The sequence below is a fragment of the Malaya genurostris genome, chromosome 1 (assembly GCF_030247185.1).
Source record: "Malaya genurostris strain Urasoe2022 chromosome 1, Malgen_1.1, whole genome shotgun sequence".
In the NCBI taxonomy this organism is placed as follows: Eukaryota; Metazoa; Arthropoda; class Insecta; order Diptera; family Culicidae; genus Malaya; species Malaya genurostris.
The window spans coordinates 99,984,054-100,005,281 of record NC_080570.1 but is presented as its reverse complement, the minus strand read 5'-3'; the positions used below and the strand labels follow the sequence as shown (position 1 = coordinate 100,005,281).

Here is a 21,228-nt window from a genome sequence, read left to right as displayed (position 1 = left end):
TTGCAAAATTTTTTGAAAAAAACTATCAATATGCTGTAGGGTAGAGATGGGCAATTCGCTCCTGAGCTGTTCCAATGAATCGAATCATAAAAGTGAGCTGACAGCTCACAGCTCTTTTTAAAAGAACCGCAGCTCACCAGCTCACTCATTTGCTACCCAGTTCGCCGCATTTTGAAGAGGGGAATAAGCTACGAGCTGAACAGATCTTCGGCTCTTGAAGAGCGAGCTCTAAACGAGAAAAAATGTTTGCACCAAGTTTCGCTATTTCTATCATGCCTGCATCTATCCTTCTTTAACGGATTGAATGAGACATTACCAGTAAGAAATCTTACCTCTCACGAAGCAAGAACGGGTCACAAAATTAACCATCAGTTCAATCTAAATGAGCTGATGAGCTGATACATCGCATCGATTCATTTCGGTGAGCTGATCGGTTCGGAGCTGCTCACCAATATGAGCTGTTTCGCACACCTCTACTGTAGGGATTAATTTCCAGCATTCAGAAGGGTCAAATTGCGGAATTCTCTACGATATTAAACTCGGAACATTTTTCTCAAAAAAAGGCTTCACTTGATCTCGATTACTGTGAATTTCACACAGCGAAAAGTGCACAAATCTAACCAAATTGTTCTTGATTTGCACTAAACTGAGGATAATTACCTGCGATTTGCGAAAAACAAATCCTAATAGTTCTTTAGAAAAATTTTAGAGCCATTAGAACGGCTGATTTTTTATAATGCTCTCCAACGTTGCTTTTTCATCCATCGAAATGACTGGCAGCTGTGACGTAATCGCTCTTGTCGAAAGCGAAACTAGCTGTGCAGACGACACAAAACACATCTGCTCGCAGTGGCGATAGAATCCAAACTGATTCAATTTTTGTTAAGAGATTTCCTTTTGTGTGATTTCGTTTGTAGCTTTTTCACTAATGGGCGGTCCTAACGGCTATAAAAATAGCCGCATATAGAATTTCAATGTCGATTATTTCATTTCGGATTTGCATAATTTATTGAAAAAAAACTATCAATATGCTGTAGGGATTCATTTCCAACATTCAGAAGGGTCAAATTGCGTAATTCTCTACGATATTAAACTCGGAACATTTTTCGCAAAAAAAGGCTTCACTTGATCTCGATTACTGTGAATTTCACACAGCGAAAAGTGCACAAATCTAACCAAATTGTTCTTGATTTGCACTAAACTGAGGATAATTACCTGCGATTTGCGAAAAACAAATCCTAATAGTTCTTTAGAAAAATTTTAGAGCCATTAGAACGGCTGATTTTTTATAATGCTCTCCAACGTTGCTTTTTCATCCATCGAAATGACTGGCAGCTGTGACGTAATCGCTCTTGTCGAAAGCGAAACTAGCTGTGCAGACGACACAAAACACATCTGCTCGCAGTGGCGATAGAATCCAAACTGATTCAATTTTTGTTAAGAGATTTCCTTTTATGTGATTTCGTTTGTAGCTTTTTCACTAATGGGCGGTCCTAACGGCTATAAAAATAGCCGCATATAGAATTTCAATGACGATTATTTCATTTCGGATTTGCATAATTTATTGAAAGAGACTATCAATATGCTGTAGGGATTCGTTTCTAGCATTCAGAAGGACCAAATTGAGGAACTCACTACGATATTCACCACTTTTGGAAACATTTTTCTTGAACGATTTGTTGTACAGCAGCAGCTATTTTCTTCTCTTCCTCAGAACGCGTTCTGATTGGCTGGTGTTGACATGGGTCAAATGAGATAGGTTTTTCAATAGTGTACTATTGAAATACTTCAATGCTCTTGCTATACACGTTTAAGTTGAAAAATTTCGATTCTATTGGTAGTTAGATTATATAAATCCTTCCACAGATCACTGAGCTATGAGCTTTCAAAATACGAGAAAGGCAAACGCGCCATATGAATTATCCTCTTTGATACTCGTTTATACCAAACATTTCAGAAAAGTTTAATTTTGAACTATTTGAGATTATGTCACACAACTGAAAATTTTATCATAAAATTGTGATCATATTTCCGATGGCATGTAGCAAAAATTATGTTGATTCGTTAGATACAACAAGAGATATTCACGATCAAAAACTTATCACTCTCTCAGAGGGTAAATTTTGAAAAGGCACCCCATAGTAAAGTAAGTCGTATTCACGACAAAACGTTAGTAAATTCGTTTTGATTTAAGGATAAAGAGTAAACCAAGTTAACTTGTGTTGGTAATTTGTGTATTACGTACATTTTATTCGGTACGTATGCCATAGATCTTTGTATTCATATATGCAGTGCACCGAGTTTATCAAAGTGGATTGCACGATTGAGATTCAAACAATCTTTTTCACACAATAATTTATTCTCAAATGAATGTTAAGCCTGACATCTTGGATGAAATATCAGTTTTGATCAATTTTTCACCAACGTTTGATGGAAAATTGCTTACATTTTATGAATGCAGATTTTAATTCCCCAATTTAAAAGTTAACAACACTGCTTCAATGCATTTGTATTAGATTGCGCTACACAAAATAAACAAAACTAAATATTTTCTGTTACAAAAGCAGTTTGCCGGAAAAATAAATAGTTTTACGACAACATTCCATATCCATTGCCTTTCGCGTGTTAAATTCAAGGTTCCTTTTTTGCCGGATTACTAGTAGAAAGTACGTAAATCTTTATATCGCAATAATTTCTGCAAGAGGAAATGCATATAGGAATGTTTTTGTTGCTAATCAAATGGAAGGGGGGGGGGGGGACTTTGAGGGTTTCAACCTCCTCCATGGAAGATTTTTCAACAGTAAGTTCCATGAACAATAGAGTACTTTTTATATGAAAGTGCAAATAACTTGACTTTGCTTTTAAATTTTTGCACCTTCACCGCCTTTTGAACCCCCCTCTCTCCCTTGAATCCACATCCCCCTTGAATCTCCTCTCCTTCTTTTGACCCCCTCTTGAACTCTCTCTTGTTCTGAACTCTCTGAAAGTAGACCATTAGACTACAAAGGAAATCTAACTGATAATAAAGCATGTTCTTTTATTTTGAACTATTGAACATTTTTTCACAATTTGGAAATATTAGAACCACACGATATTTACTAAGTTTTCGATGATTTTAAGGGATTGGTTGAAGAATTATTACGTTATAACGATCATAACGAAAAACATGAGAAAAGGATATTTAGAATCAAGATCTCAGAAATGTTGCTAATTTAAATTAGCCTCAAATACAATAAAAAAATACCATGGAACATAAGCAAAGTCTTGGCATTACATTCCTGTAGTGGAATTTGGCCATTCTGTTTCAACAGACTTCGCAGCCGATTTATAGTGTATAGAATCATTGCATGGCTAGTACTATGGATCCTGTCGATGCCAAAATGTTTCAGCTAATGTCGATGTCGATGCCAAAATGTTTCAGCTAATAAAATTCAGGGTATTAAATTTGTCAACGAGGCATGTCCAGAAAGTACACTAATAGCTGTAGGGAATATTTTTTCGACATATACGTATGAATAAAATGTAGTAAAGTCTGTTATTTGTAGTATCTTCTCATAAACAAAGTCCACAGAGTATAACAGAGTATACTGACGAAGCGAATCTTCCTGCTGCACGATAATGCCAGACCTCACATGGCCAACGCCAAAAGAAACTCCTGAACTCCTTTGGATGGGGCGTTTTGAACCACACCCCGTATTTCTCTGACCTGGGCCATCCATATGTACAAGTGTAACCTAGTATGTTTTTGCTTTTATAATTTTTTTAACTCTGCATAAATTCAGTACACTTACTTTCAGAACGTATTTCATATATGAATTGATCAGAAAGGTTTTTTCTATGCTAAAAATAATTTCTCTAGATTACTACGTTTTTTTCTTTTTTCTACGAATAAACCAACAAATGAAGTAATCAATTAGAAATTCATTTTCAGAAATACTTTGTCCTACTCTTCCGAAAATACCCTTTGGGGAGTACGATCCAACGGACTGTGCGGATCAGAAATCAGCTCACGGTTCGAACTGTACCTTAATATGCAATTTCGGTTTTGAACTAAAAGGAGGTCCCTCGACTAAATCCTGTGGAGGTAAAAGAAACGGTGTATGGACCCAAAAGACTAAAACACCGCGATGCGTTGATGTTACTCCTCCTCACCTCATGTGTCCTAATAATTATACGCTTCCAATGCATGATGACTATAATTATGCCATCATCAAACAGCTGAATCGACCTTACGTTTTCGATAATGGTGGTGACAACTTCACATTTTGGGCAAAGCCTGCGATCAAAGAGCACGGGATCAAGTTGCACAAAGGTACACATTTATTTACTTACGTGGCGATTGACTCGTTCAAAAATAAAGCAAAATGTAATTTCACGGTCACTATTATCGATAACAGCGCCCCAGTGTTTGAAAGCTGTTACGATCCACCGGTTTACTATCTCACTGCAACCAAGAACAAAAATGAAACATTTATAGAGTGGGATGAACCAACGGTTTTCGATAATTCTAATGAAAGCATTACTGTAACACGCAGCATGAATTTTGGCTACCATGACATTGGCGATTACCAGGTAACATACCGCGCTAGGGATAGTTCGGATAATATAGCTGAATGTACGTTGAATGTGACTGTGAAAGAATCTAGGTGTGATGACCAGCCATCACCGCAAAATGGACAAACGATCTGTGCGAAAAACACTTCGCACACTTGGTGTGAAATCAGCTGTAATAACGAACATACCTTTCATGATCAAGATAGTAGTTCAATTGTGTTATTTTGTGACAATCGCAACCCAAAATGGCTCAACGACACTATTCTAGAGTGCTCTGCTATAGAGAAACCGACGGCAGTTGAAGAAATCATCACTATCAGTTTAGGACCAAATGCAGAATCTTTGTGCGACAATGATGCTAAGAAAACAGAAATTGAAAACATGTTCTTAAACAATATTAAGGAACATTTGTGCGGAAATCAGGAAGATTGTTTGATTACTACCTCAGTACCTGCATGTGATGAGAATTCGGACGAGAATAACAAGTATCAAATCGTGAAACGAGAAGTTAATACGATTAATATGGACAAACCTAAAAGACAACATGGAAAACGAGATGATAAAACAACTATCAAAATAAATGTTTATACAAAACTTTCGAAACGACTCGGTCTATGGAAAAATGATGGGAAGAAATCAGACAACATTAAGGTATGACATATTTATGCATTATTCCATTTGAAAAGCTATTACAGAAACTTTGAAAAATCACTCACCTAACAATATATTATTATATTACTTCATTACATTAAATGTAAATTAGCAACAGCATTATAGAATCACGAAATATTCATATATTTACCATTCCACTCATTTCATCCAGAGAGACATGTGACAGTTTTTAGTAAGGTTGAAAATGCTTCAGTAATGATTCGTCACTCGTCTATGTGATGTGTATGCTTCATATAGTAAGCCTATAAACACTAATAACTCCCCGGTACAGGGAGTTCTCTAGAGACCGGTGTGTCCGATACTCTAGTATAAATCCAGCGCTTCAGGTTAAAAGATGGCATCCTGGATGCCCCGACGATCTTAATCAGTGCTATATTTCAATTTACTACGTCTCTGACGAAGAAAGTTTTTCCGTCACTAATACTCCTAGTATATAATACGAACGTGTGACTTCCGGTTCACTGACGTCTCGAAAACTCGAAACCGGTGTTGTGACGACTAGTTGGTTAGCGATGTTATACTTGATTGTTTATGTGTGTACCCTCATTATTCACGGAAATGACTCAACCGATGTTCATTCAAATAAAAGGGTTTCTTGTTGCATAGGATACTAACGAATTTCATCCGGATCCAGAGTAACACTGTTATAAAAAGTGAGTTTCATTAAATTGGTTGTAACTTTTTTCTAGTTTGAAGTCCTTGTTAGTTTATGGCCAAACAAACTGATTTCAGCTACATCGATGGTCTAGCTCCAAAACGCTAGACGTACAACGATGTTTTAGAAATGACTAGACAGGTTCCCACAAATTTCTATTAAAACGAAAAGTCTTATAATTCGATAGTCTGCTGTACAATCTTGTCTGGAAACAACAGTTGGCTTTGGAATAACGTGGTGGTGTGTGTATAAAAAATCAAACTGTCGTATAATATGACGAAGCAGAAAAAGGCGGGTGGGTAATGTCAGAGACACACTGGATGTCGTGAAAACGAAAAAAAAAAACTGGACAGTTCTCTTCACACTTCCGAAATTCAGTTAGTTGATCGATTGTGTGAGTTGTGCAAGCTTTCCCCTTTTCCACTACTAGAGTTTGAAACAATGCATCTACATTTAATTTGATAACTTGAAACAATTTTTAATTTGCTTAAATAGGCTAGGTACAATAAATTTGTAGTTGATTTTTTGAAAACTATTAAGTGTGAAGATATCTGATTTCTTCAAAAATTCAGTAAGAGACAATTGCAATTCCCTGTTCTGAAATGTATCGACGATCTTGGTTATGCAGGAGTAATTTCAATGCATAAGAATAATAATAATAATAATAATAATAACAATAATAATAATAATATTATTATTATTATCATTATTATTATTATTATTATTATTATTATTATTATTATTATTATTATTATAAATATAATACTAATAATGCCCAAATTTCATAAATAATTTTGAAATGAACAAAGAAAGGAAATTGAATTTAGACATTCACCATCCAGCATTTAGTAAGCAGTGTCCTGTATATTTGAGATTGCTTGAAATGAGAAAGAACAACATTATGTCAATGGAATAGCAACTAATGGATGAGAGGCATTCAGATATTTTGTATTTGAACATAGCCGGTTTGTCTTCTAATTATGTCGCATTGCGTCATCTTATAGAGGATAGACACCCTTCATTAGTTTTGCTCTCAGAAACACATATAGTTGATTCTAACGCTTTCGATCAGTTCAATGTTCCGGGTTACACTGTTGCTTTTTGTTTGTCCCATTCCAGGCACACGGGTGGAGTTGCAATTTACACCAGAGAATCAATTAAATTCAGCATTCGATCAAACGAAGCAGTTGGAAATAATTGGTTCTTAGGTATATCAGTTGAAAGAGGCATGCAGATGGGAAATTATGGAGTTGTTTACCACTCTCCAAGTTCAAGCGATGGCCAGTTTCTGGAAATTCTAGAAAACTGGTGGGAGAATTTCGTCGATTTCGGTAAACTAAATATTATTACTGGAGATTTTAATATTGATTGGCTCAGTGATCAAGGTTCGACTCAATTGAAACAGTTAGCAGAATTCTTCAATTTGAAGCAAACTGTGAATGAATTTACAAGAATTTCGAGATACAGTAAAACATTGATAGATCACGTGTATTCCAATTTCGACGGTGTTTATTCAAATGTGGAATCCGATTGCAAGATTTCAGATCATGAAACAATTGCAATTTCCGTAACGAGTAGCTCTAGAAATGAGGAAGATACGGTGAAAATCAAGTGTTGGAAAAACTATTCAAAGCAAACCCTATCTCAACTTGTATCAAGAAGCTTGGGTTGTACACAGTTGACTGGAAATGTGGATCACAGAGCATCTGTTCTTACTGACATATTAAAAAAGTGTACTAATGAATTGGTAACTGAAAAGTATGTTAGTTTGAACAGCTCGAGTAGTTGGTACTCAATAGACCTCTTACGGTTAAAACGGGAGAGGGATAAACAGTACAAGAGATTCTGTAGAACTAACAATGATAGTCACTGGAGTAGATATACACAAGCTCGAAATATTTATTCACGGGCCCTGAAGAAGACTAGATGTGAATACATACAGAGGAAGATCGATCAAAATCAACAAAACAGCAGAGAGTTATGGAAAAATCTCAAACAGTTGATCAAGCCTACACATAGTGCATCGAAAAGCATAACTTTTGATGGTATAGAAGAACACACAGAACAAATTATATCTGAAAAGTTCAACAGTTATTTCATAAATAGTGTTCAGCAGATCAATCAAAGTATTGAATTGGTAGGTGAACCTGTTGAAATAACACAGCCGATGAATAACTGTTGTAGACTTGATGAATTTCAACCAATCACTTTTGAACAATTGAAAAATATTTGTTTTAATTTGGGAAAATCGACGGGTATTGACAATGTTAACTCAAAAGTGATACAGGATTGCTTTCATGTTATCGGACACGATCTACTGGATTTGGTAAATGAATCGTTGAACACGGGGCACGTGCCAAAAGTGTGGAAAGAATCTCTGGTGGTTCCTATCCCCAAGGTTACTGGAACGGATAAAGCCGAGGAGTACCGTCCCATTAACATGTTGCACACGCCGGAAAAAATTCTGGAACTTGTTGTTAAAGATCAGCTGATTATCTATTTGAACTCTAACAGTTTGCTAATACCGGAACAATCGGGATATCGTAAGGGTCACTCTTGTGAAACCGCTTTGAACCTAGTGTTGGCAAAATGGAAGGAGAAAATCGAAGCCAAAGAGAGTATTTTTGCTGTGTTCTTGGATCTGAAGAGAGCCTTTGAAACAATTTCAAGACCTTTATTGTTGCAGACATTACAGCGTTTTGGCATCGGGGGAATGGCACATGAATGGTTTGAAAACTATTTATGTGGTAGATCTCAAAAGACTGTTTTCAACGATGTAGTGTCTAGTTCCCGCGGTAATTCACTTGGTGTGCCTCAGGGAAGTGTGTTAGGTCCTATTTCATTTATTATGTATATTAATGATATGAAGCGAGTCTTACGTTTCTGTGATATAAATTTGTTTGCTGATGATACTGTTCTGTTCATTACGGCTAAAGATTTCAATGAAGCTGTTGCACATTTAAACGAGGATCTAAGTTTGCTGGTTCGATAGTTAAAATTTAAGCAACTGAAACTAAACGTCGCGAAAACTAAATATATGGTTATTTCTTCTGTTAGCACCGGTCATGACGCCAATGTGGAAATTGATGGTGAAACTATTGATCGCGTTAGAGAAATGAAGTATCTTGGAGTCATAATTGATGAAAAGTTAACATTCAAATCTCATATCAATAACGTCATCAAGAAGATTGCCAAAAAGTATGGTGTATTATGTCGTTTGAAAAATGACTTAACGACCCATAGTAAGATTCTTTTGTATAAAACAGTCATTTCACCACACATTGACTTTTGCCCATCCATTCTGTTTCTTGCTAACAACACACAAATCTTGAGATTACAGCGACTGCAAAATAAGATCATGCGATTAATTCTAAAATGTAGTAGATATACCTCGTCAGGTTTTCTACTGAACGCATTACAATGGCTTTCAGTGAAACAGAGAATTTACTACTTAACCATGGTATTTATTTTCAAGATATTAAACGGCATGCTGCCTCGATATTTGTGTGATCGAATTGAAAGAGGAACTGATTTGCATAGGTACAATACTAGAAACGCATCTGATGCTAGAACACCAAGCTTTCTGTTAGCCAGATCGCAAAACTCATTGTTGTACAAGGGAATAAGTTTTTTCAATTCGATGCCAAGAGAAATCAAACGCGCAGCGACATTGGTGGAGTTCAAAAGGTTATGTATTTCACACATAAAGTCCGCTTTGTAAGCAAATATTTAGTTAGTTAGTTCAAAATTTTTAGATTTTTTATTTTTTACGTATTACGAAGATTGTATTTTCTTTTTCTTTTTGTTTATATATATTATTGTGAGACGAATTAAGTTACTATGTTCGGTATGATGATGATGGATTTTTAGTTTGTTTGAGAGTTAAAAATAATGAGCAGTCTACAAACGTTTGAGCCTCGCGCGCGAAGCAGGTAGTGACTATTTGGAAAGCGAACAGGACTGGCCGAAGAGCCTTAGCATTCAGTGTGTTAAGTTTGCTCTTGACCTTGATCGCAAGGTTTGATTAATAATTTAAGGAATTGATTCGGGAGATTAATTGGGATCGACAGTTGTTGATGGAATTGGGCTTGGCTCTGCTCATCCGCAGTCTCGTTACTCCATCGTAGCTGATGTGTGTAGCGATGAACTGGTCCGGCGGGAAGGGCCAGGTGAATTACTGTCTGATACTGGTAAAGATATCGGGTTCGATTCCTGATGTGATCAAGGATCTTCCCGGGTTGGAAATTTTCTTGATTAACCCTGGATAGTAAATCCGAAATATTTGAATGTTATTTTGTGGTCAGTCGTTCTTTTGAAGAAGAATCAATACCTGCTAGATTAATCAGATCGTTTTCTTTTGTTTACTGGTTAAGATATGTGCAAAAATATTAATTATCATTTAGATAACTCGTTCTGCTCACACCTTTGTAGGGGTATGAGGTGGGACCATCATCATCATCAATAATAAAATCAATCATTCGAAATATTTAAAACTATTCAAACTAATCAATAAGGTGGAAAATTATTGGAACTTAACTCCGGTATCCGTCATATTATCATTAGCACTTCATAACTAGTAATCAATAACTGTATTATAAAAATATATGCCCAGACATGATAGAAAAATTTAGCATAAACATACATGACGGCTTCAAATAAACACCGGATTTTGAATCTCGCTCACTCTACACATTTTTTTTAACAAATGTCGATTTTTAGCGGTGTTAAGAAATTCTTTCCTTTCGCAATAGGTATTTAAATCTATATTTTTCAGGAGAAATAAAATACAAATTAATCTGTATAACATATGTGGCAATCCTGTTTCGCACGGCATATTTCGAAACGACACCCATACTAGTATAAAGATGTTTTCTACATCAATGATTTCATTTTCGCATTGCGAGCACAGTTACCATATTCACAGATTTTTTGCCTATTTTGCCACACAGATTTTATCAAAATTCTCAGATTTTTATGAATATTTCATAAAAATGGCAGATTTTCAAAATGTTTTTCACATATTAAGATCGACAATATGCAACACAGATGGAAGATTTTGCAAGTTGAAACACAGATCTTAAAATTGCAACTCTGATTGCGAGAGAGCCTTGCTGTCGTAATTGAATGTGTTAGTGACGGCGCAAACATTTTAACTTCCATATTGATGAATCCGATGCTTTTGGTTTGAAATGGAGAAAATTCAGCTAATTCTTCTCTTAATGATGATCTATGGAACTGAAAAGTACCTTGAATTGTCACGAACAACAGGATCTGTCTTTAGACAGAACTGAGATGGCTCTTGGCGTGTACAATCGGTAAACTCGTCCGAAATTTGTCTAGGAATTCATTGTGATTTTCAATTGGATTCGAAAGATGAAACAATCCATTTCCGGCGAAATCAGTAGGTGTATTTGGAACTCACAATAAATTTCAACGCTCCCATGACGACTGACAAATTCCACTGGTAAGCTTTTTGTGTATTCCCAATTATGGCACAATTCCGCTATTCGGCGCTCGCTCCAGTCCAAAAGTGTGAGGTCTTCGATGTTGCTCTCCCATAGGCCGTATGTCTCGTTTCGATAAGTGTTGCTCAGACAAGAATGCAAAAAGGTGAGATATTCGTCTTCTATATCGATGCATATTTTGTTATCGTGGCTTGATGAGTGTTATCCAGACTCTGCACCGGGCGAAGCAACAATTCGTAAGTGGTTTGCAAAATTTCGTACTGGTCATATGAGCACCGAAGACGATGAACGCAGTGGACGTCCAAAAGAGGCTGTTACCGATGAAAACGTGAAAAAATCCACAAAATGATTTTCAATGACCGTAAAGTGAAGTTGATCGAGATAGCTGACACTCTAAAGATATCAAAGGAACGTGTTGGACATATTATTCACGAACATTTGGATATCAGAAAGCTTTGTGCAAAATGGGTGCCGCGTGAGCTCACAATCACAATGTCACAAGTCGATGAAAACCATGCTGAACTTGAACGAATTGGGCTTCGAATTGCTCCCTCATCCACCGTATCCTCCAGATTTGGCCCCCAGTGACTTTTTCCTGTTCTCAGACTTCAAGAGAATGCTCGCTGGTAAAAAAATTAGAAGCAATGAAGAGGTAATCACTGAAACTGAGGCCTATTTTGAGGCAAAGGACAAATCGTACTACAAAAATGGTATCGAAAAGTTGGAAGATCGCTATAATCGCTGTATCGCCTCTGATGGCAATTATGTTGAATAATAAAAACGAATTTTGGCAAAAAAATGTGTGTTTCTATGAAACGATACGAACTTTTCAGCCGAACTGTTATTAACAAGATATCCAGCTCTCACATTTCCCGAAGAAATCATTGGCAACATCTTTTTTGCGAACATGACGACCTCAGGCGAGTCCGCATCGAATCTCGTACATAGAATTAGGGGAGAGAAATGTCAAATTCGTGCGCGCCAAAATAGCAGCACTGCGCACACATACAATTGACATGATATGTTGAAAGTGATGCCATGCGATGGCGTTGCTGAACTGAAGATTGATTTCGCTCCAAGCTGACAGGGTCTGTTGTTAGTCAAACTGAAATCGGCCCCATCTATCTTCGGTTTGCGGTCTAGGAGTTACCGAAAGTAATCTACATAGATTTCTCAGAGATGGATTAACCAATATTCACAAATTCAGTTTCTAATGAAAGGTCCTATGTTCCCATACACTTCTATTAAATATTATCTGGTTTTAACTTCTGGATCCGGTATTACAAGGTGAGTTTGTCACAGTCATTTGTCGTTGTGTTTTTTCAAAGTCCGTTATTTTTGCAATTCAAACTGTTTTCCGCATCATTATATAGTTCATATTTCAACTGGTGATTGACTACATGCTGTTTGAACCTGTGTGAGGTGTTATTCTTGACTATCAATTGCATATTGGCTAGTGATTTACGTTTATTCGTGCCGAGCTTAGTGCTATTTGTACAGTTGCTGTCGCTTTGTGGCTTAAACAATAAGCTATCGTCTTGATCGAGTTCTTCGCATACTTAGTCATCTGCTTGGTGTATAGCCTAATCAAAGGCGCTTCCCTGGATGAACATGGAGAAAAATTGTGCTAAATGCAGTCAAGTCATTACCGGTATTGATTCAGTAGTTTGCCGTGGATACTGTGAATGCTCGTTTCACATGGCATGCTCGGGAGTCTCACGTGCTCTTTTGGGGTATTTTACATCGCATCAAAAAAATCTTTTCTGGATGTGTGATGCTTGCGCTAGTTTGTTCGAGAACTCGCATCTCCGCTCTATCACGAAAGCTGCAGACGAGAAGTCGCCATTGGTATCACTCACGGAGGCAATAAACGGCTTACTGAGTGAGATAAAAGCGTTATCTAAACCGACTCCACGGACACCCAATCCATTCAATCGGCCCTGGCCATCCTTGGACCATCGTCGTCCGGCTAAAAGACCTCGTGGACTTGATATCGAACAAAAAACTTCCGAGTGCCAATCGGGATCTAAACTTATAGGCGATAACGTCGTTCATATTTCAGTGTGCGAACAATCGACTGATAAGTTTTGGCTTTATTTGTCCCGTATTCGACCTGATGTCACGAATAACGAGATTTCTGCCATGGTACGAGCCAATCTCGGACTAGCACAGGACCCGGTTGTTGTTAAATTGGTTGCCAAAGGTGCTGATGTTAGCACCATGACTTTTGTCTCGTTCAAAGTCGGTCTTGATCGAGGGTTGGAGTATGTCGCTTTAAATCCCGCAACGTGGCCACAAGGAATTTACTTTCGCGAGTTTGAGGACAAATCTACTAAAAAATTTCGAATTCCTCCTGTAGTGGACCCGTCTCCTGCGCCTGCATCGCCGCAAGTGGATGCGTCTCGACAATAACTGGATATAACACACTGGGACGCACCGTTGTTCGACAGCCCCGCCCCAGTCGTGCCGTCGCCGCCAGCGTTCATCAGCCGTCCCGGTCCTGTGGGCGGATGCGGTGAAGGGGGTTTCCAAACTATTCACCATGGCAAGTATTCATCATTTCCCAGTTATGTATGCGCTGATTCGTTCTCCGGTTCCAGTTCGATGACTTCTACTCACCGGACACTGGGACGCAATGCAGTTGGTATTATGGAAGCCTCTGATCCCCTCGCCACAGTCGTGCCATCGCAGCCAGCGCTCGTCAGACGCCCCGGTCCAGTGTGAGAGAGCGGTGAAGAGGTCTTCCATCCCGTCGCCGCCGGCAAGTATACTAGCAACTTGCACAATTCAACAATTGACTGCCTCCCTGCTTCCAGCTCAAACTTACATAGACTACCTGCTCTTCGAAACCTTCTACAAATTCAAGTATATTATGAAAACTCTGGCGGTATGAATTCATGCTTGGAGAACTACCGACTAGCCTGTTCAGACGAGTGTTTTGATATCATCGCATTAACAGAAACTTGGCTGACCGAAATTACGCTGTCCATACATGCATTTGATAGCAACTACGAAGTATTTCGAACCGATCGCAGCTCCCGCAATAGTAACAAAATCATCGGTGGTGGAGTTTTTGTTGCTATTCGTCGTCGTTTGAAAGCACAACTTTTGCAAAACGCATCTGGAAACAACGTTGAGCACTCATCATAATTTCTCTGAGTGGTTTATCTTCCACCGGACTGGATACGTGACCTGACACTGATCGATACGCATATACAATCGATAGACGAAATTGCTTCCGTTCATATGCGACCTACTGATGAGATCTTTATTATCAGTGATTTCAATTTTCCCGGCCTGAAATGGCTCCCCGCTTCCGAAGGTTTCCTGTATGTAGATGCGTTGCATTCTTCCTTCCACACTGGTATCACGAACTTGCTTGACCGATACAGTCTAAACCTGTTACGGCAAGTGAATCACGTTCAAAATGAGAATGGCAGAATACTCGACCTCTGCTTCTCGAGCCAATCCGATTGTGTATCCATAACTATCGCAGCACCCTTTCCTCTGGTGAAATCCGTTAGACATCACCCTCCGCTCCACATTGTACTCGAATCAGATGGATCGTCGCACGACCGATATAATTCCCGCATCGTCAGCTACAATTTCAAAAAAGGCGGGTGGGTAATGTCAGAGACATAACTGGATGTCGTGAATACGAAAACAAATGACATGTTCCTTAACACTTCCGAATATCAAATAGTTGATCAATTGTATGAATTATGCAAGCATTCCCCTTTTCCACATTTTTCGCAAAAACAAAGAAGGCTTCACTTGATCTCGATTACTGTGAATTTCACACAGCGAAAAGTGCAAGAATCTAACCAAACTGTTCTACATTTGCACTAAACTGAGGATATTTTCTTTCGATTTGCGAACAACACATCCTAATAGTTCTTCAGAAAACTTTTAGAGCCATTAGAACGGCTGATTTTTTCTAATGCTTTCCAACGATGCTTATTCATCCATCGAAATGACTGGCAGCTGTGACGTAATCACTCTTATCGGAAGCGAAACTAGCTTTGCAAACGGCACAAAATACATCTGCTCGCATTGGCGATAGAATCCAAACTGATTAGATTTTTGTTAGGAGCTTTCTTTTACGTGATTTCGTTTGTAGCATTTTCACTAATGGGCGGTCCTAACGGCTATAAAAATAGTCGCATACAGAATATTAATGTCGATTATTTTATTTCGCATTTGCAAATTTATTGAAAAAAAAAAACTATCAATATGCTGTAGGGATTCATTTCCAGCATTCAGAAGGGACAAATTGCGTAATTCTCTACGATATTAAACTCGGAACATTTTTCGCAAAAAAAAGCTTCACTTGATCTCGATTACTGTGAATTTCACACAGCGAAAAGTGCACAAATCTAACCAAATTGTTCTTGATTTGCACTAAACTGAGGATAATTACCTGCGGTTTGCGAAAAACAAATCCTAATAGTTCTTTAGAAAAATTTTAGAGCCATTAGAACGGCTGATTTTTTATAATGCTCTCCAACGTTGCTTTTTCATCCATCGAAATGACTGGCAGCTGTGACGTAATCGCTCTTGTCGAAAGCGAAACTAGCTGTGCAGACGACACAAAACACATCTGCTCGCAGTGGCGATAGAATCCAAACTGATTCAATTTTTGTTAAGAGTTTCCTTTATGTGATTTCGTTTGTAGCTTTTTCACTAATGGGCGGTCCTAACGGCTATAAAAATAGCCGCATACAGAATTTTTATGTCGATTATTTCATTTCGGATTTGCATAATTTATTGAAAAAAAACTATCAATATGCTGTAGGGATTCATTTCCAGCATTCAGAAGGGTCAAATTGCGTAATTCTCTACGATATTAAACTCGGAACATTTTTCGCAAAAAAAGGCTTCACTTGATCTCGATTACTGTGAATTTCACACAGCGAAAAGTGCACAAATCTAACCAAATTGTTCTTGATTTGCACTAAACTGAGGATAATTACCTGCGATTTGCGAAAAACAAATCCTAATAGTTCTTTAGAAAAATTTTAGAGCCATTAGAACGGCTGATTTTTTATAATGCTCTCCAACGTTGCTTTTTCATCCATCGAAATGACTGGCAGCTGTGACGTAATCGCTCTTGTCGAAAGCGAAACTAGCTGTGCAGACGACACAAAACACATCTGCTCGCAGTGGCGATAGAATCCAAACTGATTCAATTTTTGTTAAGAGATTTCCTTTTATTTGATTTCGTTTGTAGCTTTTCCACTAATGGGCGGTCCTAACGGCTATAAAAATAGCCGCATACAGAATTTTTATGTCGATTATTTCATTTCGGATTTGCAAAATTTTTTGAAAAAAACTATCAATATGCTGTAGGGATTAATTTCCAGCATTCAGAAGGGTCAAATTGCGGAATTCTCTACGATATTAAACTCGGAACATTTTTCTCAAAAAAAGGCTTCACTTGATCTCGATTACTGTGAATTTCACACAGCGAAAAGTGCACAAATCTAACCAAATTGTTCTTGATTTGCACTAAACTGAGGATAATTACCTGCGATTTGCGAAAAACAAATCCTAATAGTTCTTTAGAAAAATTTTAGAGCCATTAGAACGGCTGATTTTTTATAATGCTCTCCAACGTTGCTTTTTCATCCATCGAAATGACTGGCAGCTGTGACGTAATCGCTCTTGTCGAAAGCGAAACTAGCTGTGCAGACGACACAAAACACATCTGCTCGCAGTGGCGATAGAATCCAAACTGATTCAATTTTTGTTAAGAGATTTCCTTTTGTGTGATTTCGTTTGTAGCTTTTTCACTAATGGGCGGTCCTAACGGCTATAAAAATAGCCGCATATAGAATTTCAATGTCGATTATTTCATTTCGGATTTGCATAATTTATTGAAAAAAAACTATCAATATGCTGTAGGGATTCATTTCCAACATTCAGAAGGGTCAAATTGCGTAATTCTCTACGATATTAAACTCGGAACATTTTTCGCAAAAAAAGGCTTCACTTGATCTCGATTACTGTGAATTTCACACAGCGAAAAGTGCACAAATCTAACCAAATTGTTCTTGATTTGCACTAAACTGAGGATAATTACCTGCGATTTGCGAAAAACAAATCCTAATAGTTCTTTAGAAAAATTTTAGAGCCATTAGAACGGCTGATTTTTTATAATGCTCTCCAACGTTGCTTTTTCATCCATCGAAATGACTGGCAGCTGTGACGTAATCGCTCTTGTCGAAAGCGAAACTAGCTGTGCAGACGACACAAAACACATCTGCTCGCAGTGGCGATAGAATCCAAACTGATTCAATTTTTGTTAAGAGATTTCCTTTTATGTGATTTCGTTTGTAGCTTTTTCACTAATGGGCGGTCCTAACGGCTATAAAAATAGCCGCATATAGAATTTCAATGTCGATTATTTCATTTCGGATTTGCATAATTTATTGAAAGAGACTATCAATATGCTGTAGGGATTCGTTTCTAGCATTCAGAAGTACCAAATTGAGGAACTCACTACGATATTCACCACTTTTGGAAACATTTTTCTTGAACGATTTGTTGTACAGCAGCAGCTATTTTCTTCTCTTCCTCAGAACGCGTTCTGATTGGCTGGTGTTGACATGGGTCAAATGAGATAGGTTTTTCAATAGTGTACTATTGAAATACTTCAATGCTCTTGCTATACACGTTTAAGTTGAAAAATTTCGATTCTATTGGTAGTTAGATTATATAAATCCTTCCACAGATCACTGAGCTATGAGCTTTCAAAATACGAGAAAGGCAAACGCGCCATATGAATTATCCTCTTTGATACTCGTTTATACCAAACATTTCAGAAAAGTTTAATTTTGAACTATTTGAGATTATGTCACACAACTGAAAATTTTATCATAAAATTGTGATCATATTTCCGATGGCATGTAGCAAAAATTATGTTGATTCGTTAGATACAACAAGAGATATTCACGATCAAAAACTTATCACTCTCTCAGAGGGTAAATTTTGAAAAGGCACCCCATAGTAAAGTAAGTCGTATTCACGACAAAAGCCGACTACAACAGTATCATTGTGTTTCTTTCTAACTTGACCTGGAGTGAAATTCTTGACAACGACGATGTTAATCTTGCGACTCAAACCTTTTCTAACGTTATGACGTATGCAATCGATCAATACGTTCCTAAGCTAATTATCTAGCCCTCCAGGCTCCGTGGCAAACCGCAGAACTAATACGTTTGAAAATTTCAAAAAGGACTGCATTGAAGAAATACTCGAAGAATGGCGGCTTAGTGTTTCGACAAAATTACATGCAAATAACCAAAGTATATAAAAAGACAGCCAAGCGTTGCTACTCGAACTATTTGCGCAATGTGCAGAGGAGGCTAAAGTCCGATCCAAAATCATCGGACCTACCCTCGACCATGTTTTACGAACAACAAGCTGGTTCCTGCACGCAAGAGATAAGCGATATGTTTATGAAAAAATTTTCCAGCGTTTTTTCTAGAGAGACCTTAAGCCCATAACAAATCTCTTAGGCGGCTCTTAATGTTCCCATATCGAGCCAGTCTTTGTATTTAATCAATATCGACATCGACGCTGTAGTAACGGCAATCGTAAAACTTAAACCTTCACACTCTGCTGGATCCGACGGTATCAGGCAGTTGTCTTGAAGAGATGTTCAAGTACAATAGTAACTCCCTTATGCCAACTGTTTCAACTATCACTCACGACCGGAGTCTTTCCCGTTATGTGGAAATCTTCCTACATGTTTCCACAAAAAGGAGACAAAAAGAACATTGACAATTATCGTGGAATTACTGCCCGACGCTTCGCTCTAAATTGTTCGAATTAGTAGTTCTTAAGCCAATTTTCGACCACTGTGAACAATACATCGCGGAAACTCAACACGGATTCATGCCAAAACTCTCTACTGGTACCAATCTCTTATCTTTTACGACGTACATAATGGATGCTATGTCTAATGGCTTCCAAACGGATGCTATTTACACGGATCTCTCCGCAGCTTTTGATAAAATCAATCACGCTATCACGATCGCCAAGCTGGATAGGCTGGGTTTCGGTTCCAGTATTCTTCGATGGATGCAATCGTATCTCTGCAATCGACGGCTGGCGGTTAAAATCAATGACAGTCTATCGCAGGAGTTCTTTGCTTTTTCCGGAATACCTCAAGGAAGCCATCTCGGTCCACTGATTTTCCTCCTTTATTTCAACGATGTAAATTACTCACTGGAAGGCCCTCGACTATCCTTTGCTGATGACTTAAAGCTATACCAAATAATCAAGAGTGCAGAGGATGCTTCATACCTTCAGCGTCAACTGACCATTTTGTCAAGGTGGTGCGAGATTAACCGAATGACTTTAAACATTAGCAAGTGCTCTATTATCACATTCACTCGTATGAAAGACCCTTTGCGGTTTGATTATTGCCTCCATGATGCAGCGATTGTCACTTGTGTCAAGGATCTTGGAGTTTATCTAGACGAACAAATGAATTACAAGCAGCATATTGGATACACAGTTACGAAGGCTTCTCGTTGTTTGGGATTTGTTATGAGAACTGTTAAGTGCTTCTCAGATATATACTGTTTGAAGTCGCTCTACTGCTCACTTGTTCGCTCAACACTCGAATACTGCTCGGTGATATGGAACCCTCACTATGTTAACGGTGTTCTCAGAATTGAGTCAATCCAACAACGTTTCGTTCGTTTCGCTCTTCGCAAATTGCCGTGGAACAACCCTCATCAGCTGCCGAGCTACGAAAGCCGTGGGATGCTTATCGGGCTCGATACTTTGCAAGTGCGTCGTGACCTGTTCCGTGCAATGCTGATTGCCGATGTCTTAACGAACAATATCGATTGCCCAGCACTTCTTAGTCTAATCAACATCCATGTTCGTTCCAGAGCTCTCCGCAACAACAACCTCCTCAGATTGCCTCTACGTCGTACTAACTACGGAACCAACGGTGCCGTCATTGGATTGCAACGAACCTTCAACGGTGTTTCTACGGGATTCGATTTTCATTTTTCCCGCAGCCGAATAAGAGAAAAATTTATAAATATTCTTAGAAACAATTATTAGGACTTAAATTTGTCTATTGATTAAATAAATAAACAAATAAATAAATAAATAAATGAATGAATAAATAAATAAATAAATAAGTAAATAAATAAATAAATAAATAAATAAATAAATAAATAAATAAATAAATAAATAAATAAATAAATAAATAAATAAATAAATAAATAAATAAATCGCCTTAAATTTATTGAAATTATAACAATTACATCAAATTTGTAGGCCTATAAACATTTGCGTACGAGTTTGGTTTGTGTGATATGACAGTTCGTCGATTTATATTCACGAAATAACACAAGAGTTTGAGCTCGAGCTTGGCCGACCACCCCTGGTTTCATTCTTGATAATGGTTTTCAATCAAATTTTCGATTCAACTGATGTCTATTTAAAAGTATTATCGATATACATGCCGTGTAAATTTCATGTTTTTCTGTGTAACAATAATTTTTCTGATATCATTTATAATAGTTACGGTTGATTTGAGAATACTGCATCCGTTTAATTATTTTTACTTTGACAGAACTTCAAATAATGCAATCTTAGTATGAGATGATCTAATTGCGAATCTTCTTTTGTAAAAAATATTTCTTCGTGATATGTGACTACTATTGGCTGGTGAATGACCGACTAGACTATGGCGCAAAATGGGGTCTCCATTGTGGTCCACTAGTCTCCAGTTCGGTAACTCCTATCCCTACAAGAAAGGGGAAAGGGTTCCTCTTAGAAGGATGTCGGAGCGTATGTACTCCATGTTAAGAGTGGCTTACAACAGGGTCTATCCAGCGGCTGAGTATCCCGTCC

General features: G+C 37.8%; 1 protein-coding gene across 2 annotated transcripts in view; it reads left to right on the top strand.

Moving 5' to 3' along the window:
* LOC131425227 (sushi, von Willebrand factor type A, EGF and pentraxin domain-containing protein 1-like) overlaps nucleotides 1-21,228 on the top strand; it is a 62,295-nt gene that overhangs the window by 33,218 nt on the left and 7,849 nt on the right. For both annotated transcript variants that reach the window (XM_058586931.1, XM_058586932.1), the window contains exon 5: nucleotides 3,932-5,205. In XM_058586931.1, the coding sequence (XP_058442914.1) occupies nucleotides 3,932-5,205 (1,274 nt within the window). The remainder of the gene's footprint in view (nucleotides 1-3,931; nucleotides 5,206-21,228) is intronic.